This window comes from Lepisosteus oculatus, chromosome 2, assembly GCF_040954835.1.
Source record: "Lepisosteus oculatus isolate fLepOcu1 chromosome 2, fLepOcu1.hap2, whole genome shotgun sequence".
NCBI classification, from domain to species: Eukaryota; Metazoa; Chordata; class Actinopteri; order Semionotiformes; family Lepisosteidae; genus Lepisosteus; species Lepisosteus oculatus.
In genome coordinates this window covers 34,217,884-34,241,869 of record NC_090697.1, presented here as the reverse complement: position 1 = coordinate 34,241,869, position 23,986 = coordinate 34,217,884, and the positions used below count along the sequence as shown (strand labels likewise).

Genomic DNA, 23,986 nt, shown 5'->3' with positions numbered 1-23,986 from the left:
TTAAAGTCATGGCACTTCTGCAAAAGCTATACATTCTAACACAGCTGCTCAGTTCTTAATGAAGAGAAGAAAGAGTTTAAGACTCAAACTATATTGTAACACCTGTCATTGGTAAACTCACATTAAGATATTGGGAATGGTGTTAAATCCTAGATGATCTTTCTATTTTTCTAAAGGTAAGTCAAAGATTGGCCAGTCAATATGCACTACCAAAGAATCACCGTGACATTCTTCTTTATTCTCTGAGCTGCAGCTTAAAGCTGCAGGAAAAGAATATTCTTATCTTTAAAACATTCCAATCAACAATGAGTGGATATTTACAACAGAAGAAATGTCGCCATGGCAACAGACAGGGAATCTGATACTCCAACAATATCACATGACCGTGTGTAGCAAATAAGTGTATGCTCACATATCATAAAAACCTTCATTTCCTTTATCTAAGTAATTTAAGATTTCATTATACTGTCTAAAACCTTTCACATTTGATTTTCTGAGTTTTAATAAAGTAAGAGCATTAACACACTTTAGGCTCTAGATGAGCACGTAGCCTATATTTTATATTAACATATTTTTATATTAATATATTTTTAAACCTTAGAAACTTGAATCTGTAGGAGTACTGTAAGTATTGTATTTAAGTTTAACAATCACCTTTAAACTTTCCCTTATTAACTTATTAACAGCTTAATTAAATACAAAGCGAGCTTTACTTCAGAGAAAATTCCTTCTGAGTTTGGGTCCGTGTTTTGAAAACACTCCGTTACACTTCCATCCACACATTAATTTTCTAACTGGTTCTTCCACTTCAGGGTCATGGGGGAGCCGGAGCCTATCCCAGCAAGCACCGGGCGCAAGACAGGAAAAACCTTGGGTGGGATGCATGTCCATCTCAGGGCACACACACACACATACACACACACACCACAAAAAACTGGGAGAACACAAACTCCATGCGGAAAGCAGGTCCTGAAATGAACCCAGGATCCAAGCGTTTGCCCGCAATGCTGACCACTGCACCACCGCGCCGCCCTCAGTCACATCTGCTTACTTTAATTAATAAACCTTACAAAATGCATATGCACAATGATATCTCCTTAAAAAGAAATAAAAGGAACACACAGGGCCTACTGAGTGGCTGGGCCACTAAAGGCAGTTGTCCAAGTGCAGGCTGGGAGCACGGGTTCGAGCATGGGACATATCACGAAGGGATCATGACCCGCATTCCCCAAGCAGTGGAGAGCAAAATCCCGGAGGGTGGGATTAGAGAGCTCTCTCGGCTCCCTGTGACCCAGCGCCCCCCGAAGTCGGCGCTGAAGGGGTCCAGACCTGTGTGGCTTGAAGGATGGCTGTCGGAGGAGCCTGCCTGCGCATCCTCATTCTCCCGTGTGCAGGCACAGGGATCGGAGCCAACAGCCGAGTCAGGAAAAACACACAGCTGACAATTCTAAATTGAGTGCAAGCATAAAAAAATAAACTGGCAGTTCTAGAAGAAGAGAGGGGAAAAAAGCACTTCAACCGTTTGAACATTAGAAGTCCCATTACCCCCTAGGAATCACTTTTTTCTATTTTTTTCATTCTTGTATATTTGCCTTTTGTCCTTAATCCAAACAAAAAGCTGTAACTGGAGAAAGCAAAGTTATTATAGCAGCATGTTTTCCAAAAAGGCAAATTTGCCACAGAACTTCAGCTTAAAAGCTTTACATGAAATGTGATCTGGTTTTATAATCGTGCAGTTGAAATCATTTGTGTGATATCTGCTGATCACTACAGATTTATATGTTTTTATTTTTTAATGTAAACATCAATCATTGCACACTATCAGTGCTTAGCAGGGTGTTGTTTCTGTGTTTGCCTGTTCAGTACTGCTCTTCTTCCAGAGTGCAGCTACGCTTGTTGCAATCCGTCACACAAAAAGCCTCTAACAAAAAATAGTAATTTCACAGTGAACGCCATGGAAGGCAACCCCATGCAGATGAATATATGCGGGAGAGCCAGTGACTCCCGCAGAGCGCTGGCTTCAGTTTCTTTCTCAGAAGTGTGGGAATATTATGCGCCTCTCCTGTTTCATGCTCCAAGTTTAAGTAAGGACAAAAACACCACTCTGGTCCCAAGATATTGGGATAAACTTAGAAGTTTCATTGTGTGCTTAGGAAGAGCTCTAGACCCAGTGAGAAAATAACCCAGTGAATAATAGGTGCTTGAAGTCATCCTAGCAATACTCTCACCAAATACCTACACAAGGAACCCCCATTTCTAGGTCTACTGGATGGGTCTGTGGAGAAAGACAGTGAGGGGTGCTTTTCTGGCAGGACAAGACTCCCGCCATGTGAGCCCAAGCCTTTACTTGCTAAAGGAGGCACCACATGAACCACCCTGCACATGTCAGCACCCATACAAACTGTCCAGCACCAATGTCTCTGTGCCCCAGCTGCTACAATACTAAAACTGAAGGTTAGAATATCAATATCATCATTATCATTTTCCATCCACTTCATCCAATTCCAGGTAGTGGGGGAGTCGGAGCCTCTCCCAGCTAGCAAATAATGCAAGACAGGATACACCCTGAATGGGACATCCGTCCATTGCAGGGCACACACCACAGACCTGTCCACTGTTACATCAAGGCCAATTTTCCCAGAAGCCAACTAGCCTACCAGCATGTCCTTAGACCAAGGGAGGAAACCCAAATGAACACGAGGAGAACATACAAACTCCACACAGATAGCACCCCAAGTCCGTAATTGAACACAGGACCCAGTGCTGCAAGGAAACAATGCTAACCAGTACCGTTGTGCTACCCATATTATCATCATATGCAACACATACAGTATGTGATCATTAATCAATGCACATACACATTATTAAAATGAATCGGTATTTTTCCCAAAAGATTTAAAACAAAAGATAGTGCTGTAGAAATCATTTAATAGCAAACACAGTAGTCTAATATTTGTATTGTACTGAGCAGTGAATCAGTGTTTGACATGTAATGATCAATAGCAGCTACAGTACCATGAAAAGATCAGGTCTGTTTAACGGAAATACAATGAGCTCAAGGTTCTGTGATAATTACCACAGCAGTACTACAGTATCTTAAATTTCACTATTACTATATATAATCTGAATCAGAATTTTTTGCAGCTGTACTGATCCAAAAAATACTGTATGTTACAATGTTTAACCTTCTAAGTATTTTCAGTTTTTTGAGCATATAGGTAATGTTTTTAGAAATACGGGGGACTTCTGGGAAAGCTCTTTATCAAATGTATTACACCTAATCAAATCATAATCTAGGTGATGGTTTTAATTTTTAAGAGTAAATATTCAGGGATCCTATGAGTTCATAATTATGAATTACGAATTTTGAATTGCCATGGAAAACATCTACTGACAGCTAAAAGCGTCTAACTGTAATTAATAACAGAAACTTATGAAACAATTATTGTTTCCATTACTGCCTTGCAAACCCCTGCAAAACAGAGAAATCAAGGAGTTATGTCACTAACAAACTGCTTCAGGTAAACACAATACAGTTTACAGAGCACTCGACTAAAGTAGGTCAACTGAAACTGCAGATTAACAGGTTCATAGCAATAAAAGTGGTGGATCTTTGCAGATCAGGTGTCTGAACATGTACAGTATGATTGTGAAAAAAAGGCACCGTTAGCCCTACAGACATAAGAGATAACAAAACCAAATGTTGTTTGTGAAGTGTATTTACACCATAGCTTGGATATTTACCTTCACTATCCATTGTAAAAAATAACTTTTCAAATTCCTGCATGTCAGCAAAACAAAGTGACTACTAAGGTCTAGCTCAGGGTCATTTGTAGGTGTACAAAACACTCACCAAGAAAGAAAACTGTATAATCTGGAAATGAAAAGATAATATAAGATTAGTAACCTCCAAACCTCTGATTAAACCTACTTAATAACACATAAAAATGACTTTGGTAGAAAATTAGTCATTTGTGTTCACTCTCTACATTACAAAGTATACCTAGTATACCAGTTATAAACATACAGTATTTGTTTTGCAAAACAAAAAAATTGTGAATCTGTTTCTCTGACTCCCAACTGTAGGAGTGACTTTGAAATTGAAAAGGTAGATTTTTGTCAGGGGTATCAGTTTGCTAAAATTTCTGAATTTGTTGTGTATTTATTTAGGCCAGAGAAGAAAAGACAATCTGATCTACTGTAACAAGATGATCTAGAAGACTTAGAGGGGGACTTAGTGGGAGAAGAACCAAGCCAGGAGAAGTTCATTTAGAAGTGAAGTTAATTTGTCAGTAGTTATTGCAGCCGGGAGTTGGATGGCAACAGATTAAACAGATTTTGCTTGACATACAGCACAAATCTTATCCCAAAAGTGAGTAAATCAAAAGTTATGAAGGAAAATATACAGAAAATAAAAGTGAAATTCTAAAATAAATAAATTTAAAAATAATATGACCCAGGTAAAAAAGCATGGGTAAAAAAAAAGGATTTAAGAAAGGCCAAGGGAGAGAAGGAAAGGAATATTGCAATGGCAGCTGAAATAAAAACTCTTTCAATCCTGAAACAGCAAAATAACCAGTAAAGTAAAGTAAGACATATCCAGGACAAAATCTGGAAACGTCTAGATAATGAAACAGAAATGGCTAATGTACCAAAGGTTTTTCACTCAGGTGTTCACCAACAACATGTCTCAAGAAGCAGAAGGACAAAGTTCTGTATTGGATAGTATTAGTCCAGAAGACAGTGAACTTTTCTAATAATTACAGAACTTAGCAGAGTTAGCATGTTCTCACCATGTTTGTGTGGGTTTCCTCCAGGTACTCCAGTTTCCTCCCATAGTCCAAAGACATAAAGTACTGGTAGGTTAATTGGCTTCTGGGATAACTGTCCCTGGTGTGAGTGTGTTTGTATCTGTTCATGCCCTGCAACAGACAGGCATCGCATCCAGGCTGTACCCTGCCTTGTGCCCACTGTTTGCTCAGATAGTTTTAAAATGGACAAAGAGGTAATAGGGAATAGCCAGCATGGATTTAGAAAAACATATTCTTGTTTCCTCCCTCATTCCCCTGCACACCTGAAATAGGCTTCACAGCCTGAACATTCTTTTCTCCCTTTCTCTTTAAGTTCAGTGTGGAATTTACCTCCCCTTGTTCCTTTGGAGCTCACACGCTGACATCGCTTCAAAAAGATAAGAGTTGGTATAACAAGAAAGTTTTGGTTTTATTGTTTAATGCCACTTTTAGTCATAGGTTTTGCTACAGTTTTGGTATTTCCTAGAATGGTGCTCAGCTCATTCAAACATGCTGCCCAATTTAAGTGTATTCTCAGCATTGTTGTCTAGCCAACTTCTTGCTGTTCTTCTTGCTGCAACAAGAGTAACGGATACACATTCAATATACATATTCAATGTACTTAGATGTTCAGAAAGGCTTTAGAACTTCCTCATAAAAGATTCATTCTCAAATTATAGGTGGATATAGATTCAGAGAAACCAGTGTTTGGATTGAGATTTGGTTAATACTGTAAGTAGAAAAAAGTACATATAAGAGAGAAATGTTTCAAAATGGGGCAGCATGAAGTAATGTAGAGATATTTAGTAGGACCACTACTCTTCTTAATCTATATCAATGATCTACATTCTGGGATAGCCTAGTTAATAAATTAGTCAAGTTGGCAGATGATACCAAAATCAGAGAATTAGCAAAGACTGGAGAAGGTGCAAAAGAAATTTTAAAAAACCACACTTGTTTCTGGGCAAACACTGACAGCTGTGTGACAGAAAAGGTTACTTCTGAAAAAGATATAGATGTTTATGTTGACACCATTTAAATCTTCCAGGCAATATAGATAAAGAATTTTAAAAGCAAATGTTAGAATATACAGTATTGTTAATAATGTAGAATTTAAATCAGGGAACATACATGAAAATTGTGTAACACAGTAGCAAGGCCTCATTTAGAATACTGTGTACTGTCACAATTCTGGTCACAACATTACAGAAAAAATATTGCTGTGCTGGAATCAGTCTAGAGCAGCTAGATACACTCCTACACTGACAGGATGAAGGAACTGAACCCTTTAAGCACTATAAAAAAGACTGCTACGAGTTTCAAGTATTCGAACGTTTCAAAGGTAATGACAATTTCAACCCAAAGTGCTTCATATCAAAAGCCAACCCAGTCATGTTGCTGAAACCGATACCCCAGCTTCCTTCAAGACCAGCTGGATGAGATTCTTGGATCAATTAACTGCTAACTATCTAACAGGTTTGATGTGACAAATGGCTTTTGCTGATTTATAGCCTTCCTTATGTTTTTACATAATAAGACACATTGTATGGCGAATGACAAAATAAAGTTTAGTCTCAGGAATATTTTTTAATATTCCAAACCAGGCTGAAATGTTTAACGGGCCATGCTGCTGGGATCCGAAATTTTGTTTTCAGATCTCTACACTTCTTTTATTTCAAAATAAAAACGAATGTTAACCCTGGGATCTCTGACTGCCCATTTAAATGAGTGTAATGGTACCTGTGAAAACTGTTAGAAAACTGTTATCTTGTTTTCTAAGCGCTGGAGTCCTGCATGTTTCATTAACTGAGCCTCAGACTCCAAAAAGGTAAAGAACAGTCTCAGACTTTCATCTCCACCACCACAAACAAGCAGCTCAAGCTAACAATTGCCCAAAATGCGTCACAGGACTTTAATCCACATTTCTTGCAATCCTGACGAAACAAACTGAACATGTTCTTTATAAATAAAACGTGCATATGTGTTCGAACAGCATTTCATTGTCTAAGAGTGATTGCCAATAATTAAAGCAGTATGGAAAGATCTGCTCCACCCTTACTGGACAAACTTCACAGTCATAACCAGTACATATCCCAGTGATATAGCCTAATATATTGTGTTCTTTGGCTCTGAAATGACAGTTTTTCAGAACCAGCTCACTTGCACTCAGATAAAAGGCAGTTCCTTGACACTTCTCAATAAAAACACAAATAATGCAAGCTACATCAACACATCCATCAAGAAACTTACAGTATATCTAAAAGTGTCACTAGTCAAAGAGAAGCCTTATTTTCTAAATTGTTGGCTTTATACTTAATATCCGAGGCCTCACCCAGAAGAAACTTGAAGAGGCAACATAATGACTGCATGTCCACATATATCAAAATACAGCTGTCACTCACACATCTGCGGTGTGATAAAATCCTGCAGATCCCCTGACAGTCAGCCACTCAGGCCTAACTGCTAATATACACTACATGGACTTTCTTTAATACAGCTCTGCTAGACAAAGACAGGTGCAGCAACAGAAACATGGTTAAGAGACCAAAAAGACCCAATATTTGATCAGAGCTGATTTCAATATTGTAGGATTCAAGTTCAATAGCAATCTCAGGAAGTACTTACGACCTTTATTACCAGCCATGGTAATCAAGAGAAAATACTCAATGTACTGTAATAACAGTCTCCTTTAAGGGGCAACATCAAGTGGAAAGATATACTGTTTTCTGTAAAAAAAACAACAAAGCCCTGCTAGGCAATTCATCTTCGACAGTGCTCATGATGGCTTAATAGCCTGTTTTGCCAGCACATTATATATAAATTATGACATTGAAGTCATGTACAGAGTATAAGACATAGGCTGTGTTAACTCTCATTCAGCTGCTAAACGTACCCTTACAAAGATAATTTATTTTAAGCAGCCTTTATCTTAAGAGCAAGTTATATTAGAGACTGGATTACCAGTTGCAAATACTATTGTTCTCATTTCTAATGGATTAAGATTTTTTATCCAACCAAAAGCAAACCAAAAAACAGCTAACAGAACCATTTACGCCCCATATGGAAAGATGTCAGGATAGTTTCTCTTCCCCCCCCACCCAAAGAGAATGGGAAAAACACCCGGCACCAAGCAGTGGTCTGAGGGGACCTGGGCTGTCTTACTCTGCGAAGAAGCTCTGAGTTTTCGACAGCTGCCCTCGGTGCCACTGCTCACATCAACCAACTGCCAGCAGCCCTTGCCCTTGTTGTCACGGCGATCCAGTCTGAGCCGCAGCCTGACGCACTGCACTCCTGGAATGCTGGAGATCCACGGAACAGCAGAATCTTGCAGATCCCTCCCTCGGAGTCTCATTCCAGCCTCACGCTCTGGGAGGGGCACAGCACCACACTGCAACGCAGGAGAGGGACGGTTCACACGTGGGGCCCTTCTACACTCCAGGGAAACATGTATGGGACAGCTGACTGGGAGTCATTAGGAGACATTTAACTAACCCATTCATAGCTGCCAGGTATAGCAATACACCCTGAACACGGGAATTAATCTTATTGTACTGGGCATGATTTTTCATTTGTGTAATTGAGCTTCATTTATTACCTATGATCTCCCATAAACAGTGCAAGGAGATATTAACTCCAAACAACATAATAATTATTTGACCATTCAGTGCACATATAAAACCCTACGATCTGTTTTTGTTTATTTCAGGAGCTGCCAAAAACAATTCCTTTGCAAGGCATACTTTAAAAGAAGGCACACTTCATTATGGCCGGCTTTAAAAAGCACAACACGAAAAGAATAATCGAATGTAGTTTGCTTTATTTTTGTATTTTATCATTTAACAACTGTTCTATGGTTCCTTGCAAAACAAATAACAAAACGTTATTTGTGACATACTCAAGGAATTCTGCCGTATTATAAAAAATAATGCATCACTAACAAAGCCCCAGGGATTCATCTGTTTTCTGCTAAAAAATGACATAAATAGGATGTGAATGTTAATCCATTAGAGAATTTACAAAAACTGGAACAAATACTGAATGAGCTCAAAGTCCAATTTAAGATTGTTTCTTATGTACAGTATGTGGGTCCATAATTCTTTAGATAAAAAGCCAGGTCAAAACTATTCCAACAAAAGTGAATTTATTTACTTAAAGAAACAGTAAAGCATTACAATGCTTTTTGGGGGAAAATAAGTAAAAAAAAGATAATTGTAGCCCTGAAACTTGTCTTGTCATTCACACAAACAAAACAGCAGATTTGTTACACTTCTGCAAAGTCAGATTTACCCCATTTATGAATGTTAATTGCAATAAGTAACATGACAAAACACACTGTGACGAGGCATATGTCAAGGTCGATAAAAACAAATTACTGTGAAAAATAAAAACATTTCTAAAAGAATGTTCTCTCCTTTGTAGATGTGTTAATGAAGAGAACCACAGTGGCTAAGGGTTCATAAGTTCAGAAAATAATTATATAGGCCTTAAGTTCGCCCAGACCAGAAAACTCGAATGTGATCGACTGAAATACAGAACACTAATGGCACGGACCCCTCAAAACACTCCCAAAAACCCTGTTCCCCAGGACCAGGGAGGAGGAGCTGCAGTACAAAAGTAACATTTTCGAAATAATAATACTAACCAACATCATCATCACATTCCATTAAATAACAATGACAGACATTTTTCAACATCCATTCTTTTATGTAATGTCTCATTATAACTTCAAAGTGAACTTAACTCTGATGCTTCACATGCAAATCAATCTACATGTTTAATAAGAAAGACAAGGTTTTGTGATTGTAGTGTCAGTTAAAAAACAAAATGAAGGAGACAGAAGAGGTGCTTCCTAATTGAATGACAGTTTCAAGGTCAAGGTAGATGTATTGAGTGGTTCTGACCTCTTCATAGTCAGCTAACAAAGCCATCTCAAGGCTGTTAATCCACAACTATTTTGAAAGTCTGGGGTCAGGAATGTATATCTATATTTATGCAAAAGTCTAAATTGAGAATATTTACCCATCAACAATAACATTTGGTATGGCAATAGACATTCAGACAAATAACAGATCAGAGGCCTGCTGAAACATTCCTGGTCAGCACCTGGTCAAACAGCTAGACTTAAATAGAAAACGTAGCAGCCCAAACTCAGGGGAACAAGGAAAGCCATTTCACATTGTCCACCCATTTTCTAACCGCTTAATCCAACAGATGGTTGCAGGCCACTTTACATCAATATTTTTAAATAATTCTCTTAAGAGATTACTATTCCAATTGGTAAATCCAAGAGTTTCTTAACCACCATCTTTAAAAACAATAATTGAAATTGAAAGATAAGTTAAAAAGCCTTTTCTTTTTTATGTTCAAATACTTTTTATCTATCTAGCACATATCAACAGAAAAAAAAAATATCATTTGAACCTGGAATTTAAAATTGGGGAGCAGGGGTGAAGAATTTGCAAAAGTGTTCCATGAAAGTCTCTTTTTAAAATACTGTCCATGTTCCTGCCTGTTGATAATGCCGTTAATAATTCTGCAATCCCCTTCTATAGCACAGTAAGGCTAACATTTCACAATTATGATGAAAATATTGTTCTTCTTGGTTGTAATCCACTCACATCATAGCAAGCACCCTGTTCTAAACCATTCAAAGAAGTTGAGCAAGGAAAACATTTACAACCTGATAACATGGAGACTGAGACCACATGAATTATCTTTTTTTTCCCCAATCTGGCTTGGTGTTGAGTGATGGAGCTGTAGAGCTGCATCCCAAAAAGACTAAGATACAGAGTCCTCAAAGGCACTGACAGACCATTCTAGCGCATTACTTCAGAATGAACAGCAAAACAGAGGGCAAAAGAGGCATGGAAGTACCTCTGAACCAAGAGCAGAAGGCAAGTATTTTCCAAAAGGCTTGAGGGGGTATGAAATAACCTACCCACCCATGTATTGAAACCTACACTCTTTCACAAAAAACCTGGATGAAATCCTAGGATCAGTTAACTACTGTCTGCAAAACTGGCCAAATTGGCTCTTGTTTAGAACCTGTATTATCTTAGTAGGAACACCAGTTGTGGAAATATACCAGTGTTTTTGGAAGATATTTTCTGGTAAAGTCTAAACTGAGTCCTGTTAATGTAGACCTAGGGTGTATGCAGCTAAGTGGTCAAATGGTGGTTGCTCTATTGCCATCTGACTGCCTGGTTCTAAATCACCTAACAGGTGTTTGGACAGCCAGGTGCAAAACAAAAACAGAGGAGGTCAGATTTGCAGGTTAAGACAATGCAGATTGGTTGCCAGCTAATGCACACTGGGGGTTTTGAGACGTGTTTTCAGAACTATTGGGCTTAAAGGAGCCTTCAGAAGTCTTTTTAGTTATATGAGTGGGCTAAAACAAAGTTTCCTCATTTTACTTTTATGAACTACAATCCACAGTCTGTTTTTAGCTCAGAAAATTACTGGCCATTATCTATCAGAAATTTACTTTGAAGTGCTGCAAGTTGAGCCAATGGATAATCATAATGGAGATGTGAAACAGTACAGGCGTAGATGCCAGCCTAGAACCATTTTACCCCCTAAAAACTTTTGTTGTTACCAATATGCAAGTATGGGCTGAGGCAAAGACATGCTTCTCTGAAAGGAGAAAAGGACCCTTGAGACCACTGATCAAAGGTGCTCAAGGACTGATAAGAATCCTTGAGTGTGAGATGTTCATTGTAGCGAAGGGGCGGAGATACTGAGAGCAATAAAAGAGGTGCAAGAGGAGCTAAGAGTTTTCCAAGAAGATGGAAACTGGTTTGTCAGCGAGTTTCTTTGCCACATTACACAATATACAATGTGTCTACTGTGGCAAGAGTGAAAAGTGTGTAGGATTTTCTGTTTTATTAGGTAGCCATTTCTACTGTTTCTGCGCAAGAGTGTGTAATTATCACTTTCATATAAACCAAAAAAAGTTGTATTTCAGAAACTGCAATGCAAATCGAACATCAGGCTATGTACTGCTGATGTCGAAGTGTGGGGACTTTTTATGAAAAGCACAAATAATTAAAAATGATTTTGATGTGCATGTGTTGCTTTTAAAATGTGGAGATAATTTGTTTCTTAAAACCACTGATGCAGGGCTCCACTTTAAAAGGAAAAAGTGAAACGGAAAGGGAGACCCACCTGTAGTTTTTAACAATGCTGAGAATACACTTAAATTGGGCAGCATGTTTGAATGAGCTGAGCACCATTCTAGGAAATACAAAAACTGTAGCAAAACCTATGACTAAAAGTGGCATTAAACAATAAAACCAAAACTTTCTTGTTATACCAACTCTTATCTTTTTGAAGCGATGTCAGCGTGTGAGCTCCAAAGGAACAAGGGGAGGTAAATTCCACACTGAACTTAAAGAGAAAGGGAGAAAAGAATGTTCAGGCTGTGAAGCCTATTTCAGGTGTGCAGGGGAATGAGGGAGGAAACAAGAATATGAGAGCAAGAAAAGAGAACAAAACAGAACAGAAATTAGGAGGAGAGAAAGTTGGTCCGAAGAGATGGCAGTATATGACATTTATGGACAAACACAAGAACATAAGAAAGACTACAAACAAGAGAAGCCCATTCGGGTCAGCAATTGGACTTCTTGGGTTTTAGCAGTTTAGCAGGGTTTTAGCAGATCCCAGGAACTCATCAAACTGGTCTTGAAAGTTGGATTTAAAAAAACATAGCTGAGTTGACTTTTGACATGAAGCACATTGGGCTGAATTTGTCAATGCCTTTGAGAATTTTGAATGTTTGAATCTGGTCTCCCTTGTAGTAGTCTTTTTTTTAAGACTAGACAAGTTCAGTTCCTTTAGCCAGTCAGTGCAGAACATTCGTTAGAATGTATTTGATTGATCTTCTTTGGATCGATTCCAAGCACCAATATCTTTTCTTTAACACGGTAATCAAACTGTAACAACATAACTGGGCGTTTTGTTACACGCCTACAATATGATACCCTCTGCGTGATTATGAAATGGCCAGAAGAGGCCACAAATATGCAGATACAGTGCATTGAAAAGCATTCAGACCCTTGCACAGTTTCCATATTCTGTTGCTTTAAACTTGCATTCATGAATATTTGAAGTAGGAATTAATGTGACAATCGCAACATACTTTCCACTTTTAAACAGAAAACAAAAAGAAGTAAACAGATCATCCATCCATTTTCTAACCACTTCTGACCAATACAGGATCAGGGTGGCGCCAGGGTCTACCCCAGCAAGCAACAGACACGAGGCCTGGACAAAACCCCTGGCCATCGCAGGATAGTAAACGGATGACATGAAGCACATTGGGCTGAATTTGTCTACACCTTTGAGAATTTTGAATGTTTGAATCTGGTTAAAGAAAATTGAAAAATTCCTGATTGTACTAGGAATCAAACCCTGATTATTTTAGGTGCACAAAATTAGCTTAACTGCAACACAACGAGTTGAGTGGTGTGTATCTGTGTAAAATATTAGTGTTTCACATAATTTCATAATAAATGCCTAAATCTCTCCCATGTCCCTCAGTCAGGTAGTGAATTTAAGGCAAAGACTCAACCATGGGATAAAGCTGTATAAAGGCACTGATCAGAAGAAAGATGTAAAGCATCTCAAGGACACTTAATATCTCTAGAATTAATATATTTTGTGATTTCAAGTATTTCAGAAAAAAGGCCTTCAAAAAGAATGCAAAATACATAGGTCAAGGTATGTGTTAGTACATTTTAAAAAAAAATCACTCCAGCACAACAGCAGAAGAAAGCTCACCTCATCTGCTTGACTTTCCAACCAACTACTGGAGTCACTGCAAGGACTTCTGAAGAAAATAAATCCTGCTTTTCCAAATTAAAGAGACAGCTCAGGGAAAATGCTAACAACAACTGCTGACCTAGTCTGCAAATGATAACATAAAAGATCATGCTCCTGACAATCAGTCGATAACTTCCAAAAATAAAAGATGCATGATACTCTAACATAATTTAAAATATTCGCCAATTTATCAGCTCTAAATTAAAAAAAAAAACTGTTCCAGGACAATGCAACTGGGATTACAGAAGCACAACAGGAATTCTAGTGTTTGATTTATGTAACACTCTGAAGGCTGAAAGGACAACTATTATGCTTAAAATATATACGTTTTCAAAGCCTTGGGTGAAGACTTAACAAGAACGTCTTTTAAAAATCCACCGCTGCAATACCAGATGTCAAGGCCAGTTTAGGAGCATCAAAGCTTGTGTATTTACCACGCATTATAGCAGCTCTGTTTAAAAGGTGCCTAGATAGCAGCAACAACCACGCGGAGCACTTTCCTTTACATCTCAATGAGAAAAGGCTTCAATGCTGCTTTGCTTTGTGTCTCACATTAAAAAACAATGCACTGATGTCAGTTACATACATTCCCTATGGCACCTTAAACCAAGGAAAGCATGAGAACTTACTTCAAACTTGGAACATGCAACATAATCCAATCCCTGAAGAGGCTATTCTGCGCTCACAAAGGCAAGGCACAAGCCAAAAGAAACTATCATCATATAATGCAGCACACTAGAGAAACCTTGTGTTAGCAGCAGTCTTTTGCCTTTAACATTAAAGCACACGCTGTACAACTAGATTCAAAGAGACCACCAAATTAGTCATCTTCTCATGAAAAATAATTTTGATGTACAGTACATGTGTTGCAATTAAAATCTGGAGATAACTACTTCTTACAAGCACTGATACAGGGCTCCACTTAACAAAGTAACTTTAGTCAGAAAAAGGGATTTTCCTTTAGTTTTAGAAGCTCTGAGAATACATTCATTTTAATTGAGCAATATATGTTAAAATTACCTGGGTCACTGTATTCTAGCACATACAAAACTTGTACAAAAACCTACAACCTCATCAAGAAGTGGCATTAAACTATTCTGTTACACCAACACTTTTCTATCTTGAGTTTCAGACTTACATTTTCATTTTACTTTATGTGCCACCATCTGTTCTCATTGCATTTAAGGTGAAAATGAAAACACTGAAGAATGTAAGTTTTACATTTTGCGATCATAGGAAAAGACGCACAATGCAGCTAAACTTACCTAAAATCATTAACATATCTCACCTGTATGACCATGGCTTCTCACTAAGGTAAATTAATGGTTTATTTAAACTGTTTACAAGAACAACAAGTAACTTTAACCATAAGCTTTCAGGTTATTCAATAATGCACAAAAGAACTAGACATCTACAGTACATACTTTATCTAATGTCAAACTACAGGTCCATAATAAAACAAACATTACATTGAAGTTTAATCACTTATAGTATCTCCATGTCTATTCTTAAGGCACACAAGTTCATCTGTAGTTATCCTTTCCCAGAATTAGCATTCACATAATTTATTTTAATCCATCTTTGAGCATTTTCTTTTCTAAAAAAATATTACAAGATGCATTCACTTAACATACTCGTGTACATAAAATTACGCCCCATATTCTTTGAATCCCCCAGCAACAGTTAGCTCTTCATTAAATTGTCACCCATACTAGATATTGAAGCCAATTCCTTGGCTTCTTTCAGAAAACGGCTGGATCAGTTAGCTAAAAACTACTAAATGGGCTAGACAGGCCAAATGAATTCCGGAAACATTCTTATGTCCTTATAGCAGGCTCCTATGTTCTCTTAATCAAAATATGTAACATTCCCCTAAGCTTTTACGCTGTGCTAGCTATTCAACTGCAGGCTTGGGGAGTCACTGCGGTTAAGCAAATCAAAACAAGATTATCCTCCCTTTCTCTCTGGTGGGAGTGACAGCACTAGCCTAGTGTTCCCTACAACTCCACAGGCAAGATTCCAAACATCATGTGACCACAGCATGCGGCGCTGACCCGGTCACATCCACCACCACAACACGCGCTGAAACCACATCGGTGTTTTCCTAGTGCGGTCAACCTTTCTGAGCAGAAAAACGGACAAGACCTCAATGATTATATTTAATTTCCTTTTCTCGCTGCAAGAATGATCTCTACGTCTATGCAGAAGCTAATCTTTTAAACAAAAGGTCCTGTATACTTTATAAAATGTATAAAGTCACAATTCTGGAACTGTCATAGACATACAGTTTTCATTGTATTCAGCATACTGCATTACTTGTATATATTGCACACACCATGGACACATAGCAGCCCTATTCCTATTGAGTTTTATTCGATTTCTATGTAACCTTATTATGTAACCTTATTTTCGTAACCTTAATTTTGTGATTTTTGTGTTTTTGTAATACTTGTGATCTTTGTGAGCTTGCAGAACAGACATTTCATTGCCAGCAACTACTGCTGCACGCCGTATTGTTGTGCATTTGATAAATACACTTTGATTTGATTTGATCTGTTCCCTCCTTAATTCATAATCATGGCACTGTGATTTTAAAGTAAAAAAAAAAAGGTGAACTCTAATGTTAAGCTGCGGAGCTGAATAATAAGCTCTTCTATAATTACCTGATCAGAAAAAAAGGCTGGATGCAGAATTAGTTGCACAAAAGGACAGGATAGAAAAGTCAACTTTCATTAATGAGGGAACAACAGAAGAAAAAAAAATTAAAGTGGCATTAAAATAATCATTGTAATAGTCAAGAGTTCATGAATCAACCTGAAGGTCTGAATATAAGCAAAATGCTTCACTAATTTATAATTTAACAGCTGTCAAAAGAAGACATTATTTTTTGTTCTTCCCTTCTTATAGTGCCAAATAACCCAGATCAGATCTCAGCCCACTTCCACATCAGCAGTCTCTGCTGAACCAGGATATCCACAACATACAAGGGCACCACATGGACAAAGAGTGCAGTTTAGGATTTTTTTTGTTAATGCACCTTCTAATATTGTTTAAAAAAAAAAACACTGGAGCCAAACAACAGCTTTACTTCCTGAGCACAAAAAAAAACACACATCAAGAAAATCTAATTTGCAATTTCAGTGTCTGGAAAATGGAAATGTCTCTAGAGTTTCAACAAAAGATGGGGGGGTGGGGGTGTAATGGCATGGAAATGTGAAAAAAACCTTTTATGCTTTCAGGCTACGATTTATTTATTTTTTATTTTGCTGCAGGGTATGTTTTGAGAAATCTGAATATGCTCAAATTCTTTTCAAAAGAATAACAAAGAGGTCCTCGTTTGGGGGTACTTTCATGTGAAGCCGTGGTCCCTGCTCGGAGAATCGGCACTTTCCCTTGTGCAGATAGAAGTGAATAAAGGGCAGGAGTCCCCAGGCTGAGGGACTTCTGCCCCTTGACTTCAGTGTTGTCTGGAGCCCCAAGGTCATTATTTATCCTGACGCTCCTAAAAACACTGTCACTCAGCATCTTGTCAAGAGTTTTTTTTATCCCTTTTCCTTTCTCTGTAGGTTGTCATTGTGGAAACCAGGATGGAAAATGCCCCCCCCCGAAGGCTGATACAATGAGACGTCTAAGCACACTGGAGTGCCCATGTACATTTGTCAGAGCCTCCTGTAGTGATCACTTCCCTGACAGACATCTATGGCATTATTGCACACAAGTGAACACAGGCTGTGAGAACAAATTATTGATTTTTTTTCTCCCCCATCAATTTTGGTGGATCGAATTGCAAAGCTTTTTTTTTTTTAATATATGCAGAATACCTTCTGTGCTGCTTTTGGGAAGTCCCTTAGTAGAAAATGTCATTCCGTCTTGTTTCCTGAAGTAGTTGTCACTGAAGGGGAATCATCCTGAAATACCTTCTCTTTCCTGCAATGAAAAATGCAGAATCACAATTCAAGAACCTGAATGCATCCTAGCTACCTAATACTTATTCAGGACCCCCCCCCAAAAAAAACTGGAATGACACAGGATCCTTGTTTCAGGCAACTGGTAAGGGGCTATGTTTGATCTTGCAAAACAGTTGGATGTCCCTTTGGACACACAGAATAGCAAAGATAATTTCCTCATGTCGTGCCACCATTACGCAGTGTTCAAGCTACAGGAGAAGTATCACTACAGTGGAACCAGTCTAAAAGGCTGTCATTATACAAAGAGAAACACAAACCATCTCACACCACTTTCATAACACACAATCACAAGGATTGAGATATGGACACTTTCTGAACATGGTACAAGGTGTTAACCTCTTCTCCAATAATTCATTAAAACAGAATGGTGGGTTTGTCAGCCAGGAGTGAATTTGGACTACCAGAGCGTGTGCTCTGACTGCTCAAACACCAATTAGACTGTCCAGGACCAACATGAATAAGTAAATCAGCACATTTCAGATTTCCCTAAAGATCAGTCTCTAAAGAGCCCACTAAATTTTAAAGACCACGCATGTTGAGTGTTCATTGGGTTGAATGTGATAGACACAGATTTAAATAATAATAATAATAATAATAATAATAATAATAATAATAATAATAATAATAATAATAATAATAATTAGTATTTGCTTAAACTTATATAGCGCTTTTCTGGACACTCCACTCAAAGCACTTTACTTTATGGATGGATATGATATGGATGGATATGATAAAGATAACAAAATGCAGTTGATTTTCCTTGAGTGCTTTGAAAAAGTGTTTATCTACTAACCGCCACCAATGTGCAGCATCCACCCGCTATTCCATTAAAATATTTGATTGTTTGATTCGTGAACTTCAGTTGATAAATCGATAGGTTAATCTGTGCATTCAAAAGATCACACAGTAAGAATGACGAATTATCAGTAGCCAAAGAAAGTAAAAACATCATATTTAATTTTTATCCCACCTCGCACCTGTTGCTTGCTGGGATGGGCTGTGGCCCCCCCGCGATCCTGAATTAGGAGAACCCATTAGAAAACGGATGGATGTTAGGAGAAGTGATTCAGGTGGTGAATATTAGGAATTATATTGTTAAAGTGAACCCAGAGTGATTACAGTGACACATTTGTAAAAAAGTGCTTTTAATAGCACTTACTTACAGAAAGGGTAGTGTATGTCTGGGACAACCTGCCCAGCTTATTCAAACACCTATTGTTTTCCCTGTATTGGATGAAGCATTAGAAAATGGACAATTTCGCAATCCAGCTCCAATAAGAAAATTACATTACATATAACCTTCAGGAAGTCCATCCATCCCTTTTCTGACCTCCTCTTCCAATTCAGGGCCGCAGACGAGCCAGAGCCTATCCCAGCAAGCAAGGGGCACAGGCAGGGTACACCCTGGACAGGACTCCAGTCCATCACAGGGCATAGAGATGCAGACATGAACACGCACACAGCAGGGCCAGTTTTACCCAGTTAAGCCAATTAACCTACCAGCATGTTTTTGGACTGTGGGATGAAACCAGAGCACCTGGAGGAAACCCATGAGAGCCATGAGGAGAACATACAAACTCCAAACCGATAGCACTCCAAGTCCAGAATTGAACTGATGCCCCAGTGCTGCAGGGGGGTAATGCTAACCACTGTGCAACTGTGCCTAATTTCAACCCAAAACCACTGCTGAGATTTAAATGAAATGGCTTGTAACAACCCATTCCGTCTTTAAATATGTAAATATTTTATTGGATGTACTTTGCATAAACAGGAGGTGATTTTTCTCACTCGTTGGCTACTTTTGAATGGAAAAAGTTGCATGATTACTTTCTGAAAACAACAATCTTCGATCAGTTCTTTAGTTCATTACTCAATTTAATTAATATAATTAATTTATACAAAAATAATAAGTTCAAATCAACACACACACGGGTCTCAGCCAAATATCAAAATATTAAAATAACATGGTGATCAATAAAACATCACCCCTGTTAACTGTTATTTCACAGTGCAATAAACATGTTTCCTTCAAAAGAAATTCTGCTGATTTAGCCTAGTTCAGAAGCATGCTGCTCAAGTGGAGTTAATAAATGAAGAGCAAGTTAAAATTTCAAAAGGGGGGCCTGGTGGACATCCTTTGAGCTGCCCTACTAGTTGACTGTCTCTGTCTAAAGATAAGTGAAGGAAATTGCTGCGTCTTATTAATATTTCCATGTGCTGCAGCCCCACAAGCAATTCAGACGTTCTTTAAATAAATGTTTTAAGCCTGAACCGATGGATTATGTGTAGCAGACTTGTTTTGAATTCCAATTTTATACCTTAATCATACTTGGCTCACACTGGGGGGTGGAGTTCCAACACAATTTCCAGGCTCAGAGGTAGTACATGTGCTGGTGGAGAATGAGCGATGTAAAGAATGTGGGAGGAAGCAATACAAAGAGAAAGAAACAACAGTCAAGAACAAAGAATGCCGACCAATTATCCTGCAGAGAGCACAGAGGCAGCTAAGTTAAAGCAACGTTCGAAGAAGAGCTTCCATCTAGATTTCACACGAGAGAAAAGCTGTCTAAGAAACATGCAAATGCTGAAAGCATTATCGCTCTCCTTTAAATAAAACTGGAAATGACCACAAGACACAATGATGAACTTTAAGAATGTTAGTGTGAAGAGACGTGAAATGTACTGCAGCTCTCTTTCAAAAACACCAAGTTAAACCTGACCGTCTAAGGCATTTAAAAAAAAGCATCGAACAACAGGAAAGGAGAGTGAAAGCTATGGGCCATAGCACGCGCACTAGACCTTCGTGTGTTTTTAGGCAAAAACTTGCCTATGTGAACCCAGCCTTTTTTGCAGCATTATAGGAAAAAAATTGGTTAATAAAAGAGAAATGGGAAAACGTCCTCAGTGTAGATCACAGATGACTGGTGGCCAAAGAAGGAGTAAATTAGATTGGAACAGGCTGACAGTGAAGAATGGACACAGACTGAATCCTCCACAGGCGTTTTATTAATGATACTCATTGACCACCACGTCGGCTTCAGATTGAGCAGCTCAAGGTTAATCCATTCGATATTTTCTAATCTATTTCAAAACTGAAGATAATTATCCTCGTTAAAATCCCAAGATAATGCTGGCACAGTACTAGAGCTTAACCTTTACACTGACCCATACTGAATTTACCATACATTAAGGCAATGTTTGTTTTTTAAAGTCTATTGATACATTTACTGTTTTATTAATAGCTTCAGGAGAAGATCTGGTGTTGAACACATTAAAACTAGTAAGTTATACTTCAGTAAGAAAATTCCACACGGAGTTCAGGATTTTATCGTACTGAATAATGTATAAGATACTATTTTAAACCCCATATATGTGGGATGATCTAGTCCATGTGTTCAAGCTTGATTTGCATATTATTTTAAAATTATCACAGACAAGTTCTCACAAAGTGACACGGGATCTCTATTTGCCATAAAATCATTAGGCAGTGGTGAAAGCTAAATGAAAGTTTACGCAAAAATCAGTTCAAAGCTCTGATCAATTTAAAGTTCTGGTTTATATTCTTAACTGAATGCCCTGAACTGATTTTGCAAGTCAAGAACAAACTGCTGATCACAGATGTCAGCCATCAAATGCTTAATGTCATTTTATACATCATACTTCGGGCATTTTACACATGACAAAAGCTAGGAAAATGACTTGGGGGTGTGGTAAACGAGGGCGTCAGAAATGAATTCCTCTCGAATATGTGAACAGACATCACTGATAGGAGATTCACAATGTGCTTGGGCATGTGTTCAGGCACATTAAAGACTCCTCTGAAAGTTTTACCTGTGCTTACTAATTCCAAGAAAGGTGAAAAAAAAGCGCAGCACTTCAACCTGATCAGTATGGCGAAGAACAAAGGAAAAGTAGAGGGAGACGGCTTCATCAGGTTTATAGAGTTTGATACAAAAATGTTAAATGATTATGACAGGAAATTAACAGACTTCAACCACGTCTGTTAGGTAATAAAAAGCTCATTTAAAATGCTAAACAGGACTATAAAAATGTTCCATCCTCTTATGATTCAAAAATGGGCACAAATGCCAGCGTTTCTCCGTACGTCTCTCTTTTCCAAATGCAGATCTTTAATAAGAGTAGCTAGGCTACTTCAAAATGTTGGTGATGGATTTCATTTCCTCAGCATTCACAATTTGAATATGCCGATTCAAAAAAAAAAAAAACATTAATTATGTATAAGATTTACCACCGAGATCTAAGAAGCCGAGATCACTGTGCTCCATGGATACCAACGGGCAATAAGTTGGTAACCTTTTCAGAAGAGAGCGGTCCCCAGCAGCCCGTCAGAATGATGATAACAGTTCTGGATATCCACTGATTCACCGTGGCACGCGCCCTGAGGACATGCCTGTAAATACCTTCATACTGTTCATTTACAGGATCACAGAGGCTGCGGCAGGGTAAGGGCTGCACATACAAATTGGTTAAATGTGTGATGGGATTCAGGGGAGACTGTCAACACTATCCCATTCCCTTCCCACAATGCCAAAGCCCCACATCTCTGAAACAAATCAGGAACGTGGACTATAAATCAAGTACTGTACTGTACATAGAGTGAAAAGCAAGCCATCCAAACGAGCTACATTCCTTCTTCAGTAACAGAGACAAAGAAGGGGCCCATTCTTGAAAACTGTCGTGATAATTTTACACAGTTGCATCATCTGCCTTGAGCTGAGCATTCATCGGGATTGTCCACAACTTTTCTGCCAGTACAACCGCCTGTCTCAGGAACCACCACCAAATCAATTTAGGAATTCACCGACACCACGCTGGGATTTCCCAAAATAAAAGTCCACATAAAAGTGTTCTTCCAGGTGGGAGCTATTACATATTGGTGGTGGTGGAGGGGAGTCCCCATTACCTGTGAAGTGCTGTGAGTGGAGTGTCCAGAAAAGTGCTATATAAGTGTAAATTATTATTATGATTATTGTTATTATTATTATTATACCAGGATACATATTTTCTAAGGCGTTAATGATACTTCAGACTGCAGAGCATTGTTGTACAGAATACAACTGTAGAACTCAAAACAGTACACAAATACCACAAGGAATTCAAACTGCAGAGTCAATCCTAATGTCCATTTCCATTTGCTCCCATGTGCTTGTCTGGATTCTAGTGACTGTAATGAAAAGGAGAGGGAGCAGCCCCGAGAGGCAAGGTGTTAAACTGTCTGGTCTGAGTGATTAATATTAAACAAAAACTGAAGTGACTGTGTCGTTAGCCACAAGAGATTACAAAGCATGTAATTCAGCTAGGGTTTCATATAGTTTATAGCTAAATTAAAAAAAACTTGTTTGTTAAATTGCCAATTAACACAATAGAATGAGTACACTGCCTCTGAGAATATACGTCTACGTATATATAAAGTACTTCCTGTATGAAGTAAAACTGTGTTTTGTAGATAGATGGGATTGGTCCATCTGCAAAACTATTTTTTTTTTATTTACTAGTGAGGGAAAACGAATAAAAAACAAGAGCTGTGCCACAATCAAATTTCTGATGCTAGGTTTGAAATCCTTCCATCTTTAAATCCATATGTTAAGTTTAAGTAACAACTCCTCCGCCGTAGTCTAGTGTAAGAATTTTTAAGTTCCTTGACTTCTCTTTTAGCTTTTGTCTTGTGAAGTACATTGAGATCGACTGTGTGGAAATATGCTATATAAATTAAATGCATTGTTGTTATTATTACAAGTGTAAGGCGGATGACCTCACAGACACATGGAGCCATGCAGAGGTCACAGGAAGCCAGTAAGGCACAGCAAGTCGAGATGCTTCTTGCTGTACAGGTCTGCCGGAGGACTCGCAGACTTGTTCAGGCTGACATGACTAATTAAGAACCTGAAGTCATGGATGTCAGCAGCTGCATCGCCTTTGTGCAACAAAATGCATTAGGTCCAATTAGAGAGTTATTGCAAATTACCAGCCATGCTGAACATTATTTACAGGGTAAAAAAAAAAGATAATTTTACCATTTTTGACTTGTGTTTTTACTTGAATCCATTACAGTGTGCAGACTGAAATGTATTAGGTGTACAGTAAAACTCAAAAACCTTTAACAAATATGACAGGTGCATTCTCTTTTCTTCAGGCTATCGGTGTATAAGAACTGTACCCGAATCCGAAATACAAAATTGAGCTCTGAGAAAGCTCTTATCAAAATACGTTCTGCACTAGAAACGCGAGTAAGAGTTCAATTTTATATCTAAAAGGTATCACTGCTTGGTTAAGTTAAAGAAATTACAGCAAGATGTTGTGCATTAATGTTTTGTGCAGAAAGTTGCAAAACAGGATTTCATAAGCCCAAAGAAAGAGAACAAACTGAAGTTAAATGTAAGAAAATTT

At 38.2% G+C, this 23,986-nt stretch overlaps 1 protein-coding gene across 7 annotated transcripts in view; it reads right to left on the bottom strand.

The window, feature by feature from the left end:
- scml4 (Scm polycomb group protein like 4) overlaps positions 1 to 23,986 on the bottom strand; it is a 70,901-nt gene that overhangs the window by 43,969 nt on the left and 2,946 nt on the right. For 3 of the 7 annotated variants that reach the window (XM_015350539.2, XM_015350544.2, XM_015350550.2), the window contains exons 1-2: positions 17,432 to 17,524; positions 7,953 to 8,178 (exon numbers count right to left, since the gene is read on the bottom strand). In XM_015350539.2, the coding sequence (XP_015206025.2) occupies positions 7,953 to 8,142 (190 nt within the window). In that variant the 5' untranslated portion in view covers positions 8,143 to 8,178; positions 17,432 to 17,524. Of the gene's footprint in view, positions 1 to 7,952; positions 8,179 to 17,431; positions 17,538 to 19,896; positions 19,969 to 23,986 lie in introns of those variants that run through there. The other 4 variants (XM_015350580.2, XM_015350557.2, XM_015350562.2 and 1 more) reach the window with 2 other exon arrangements.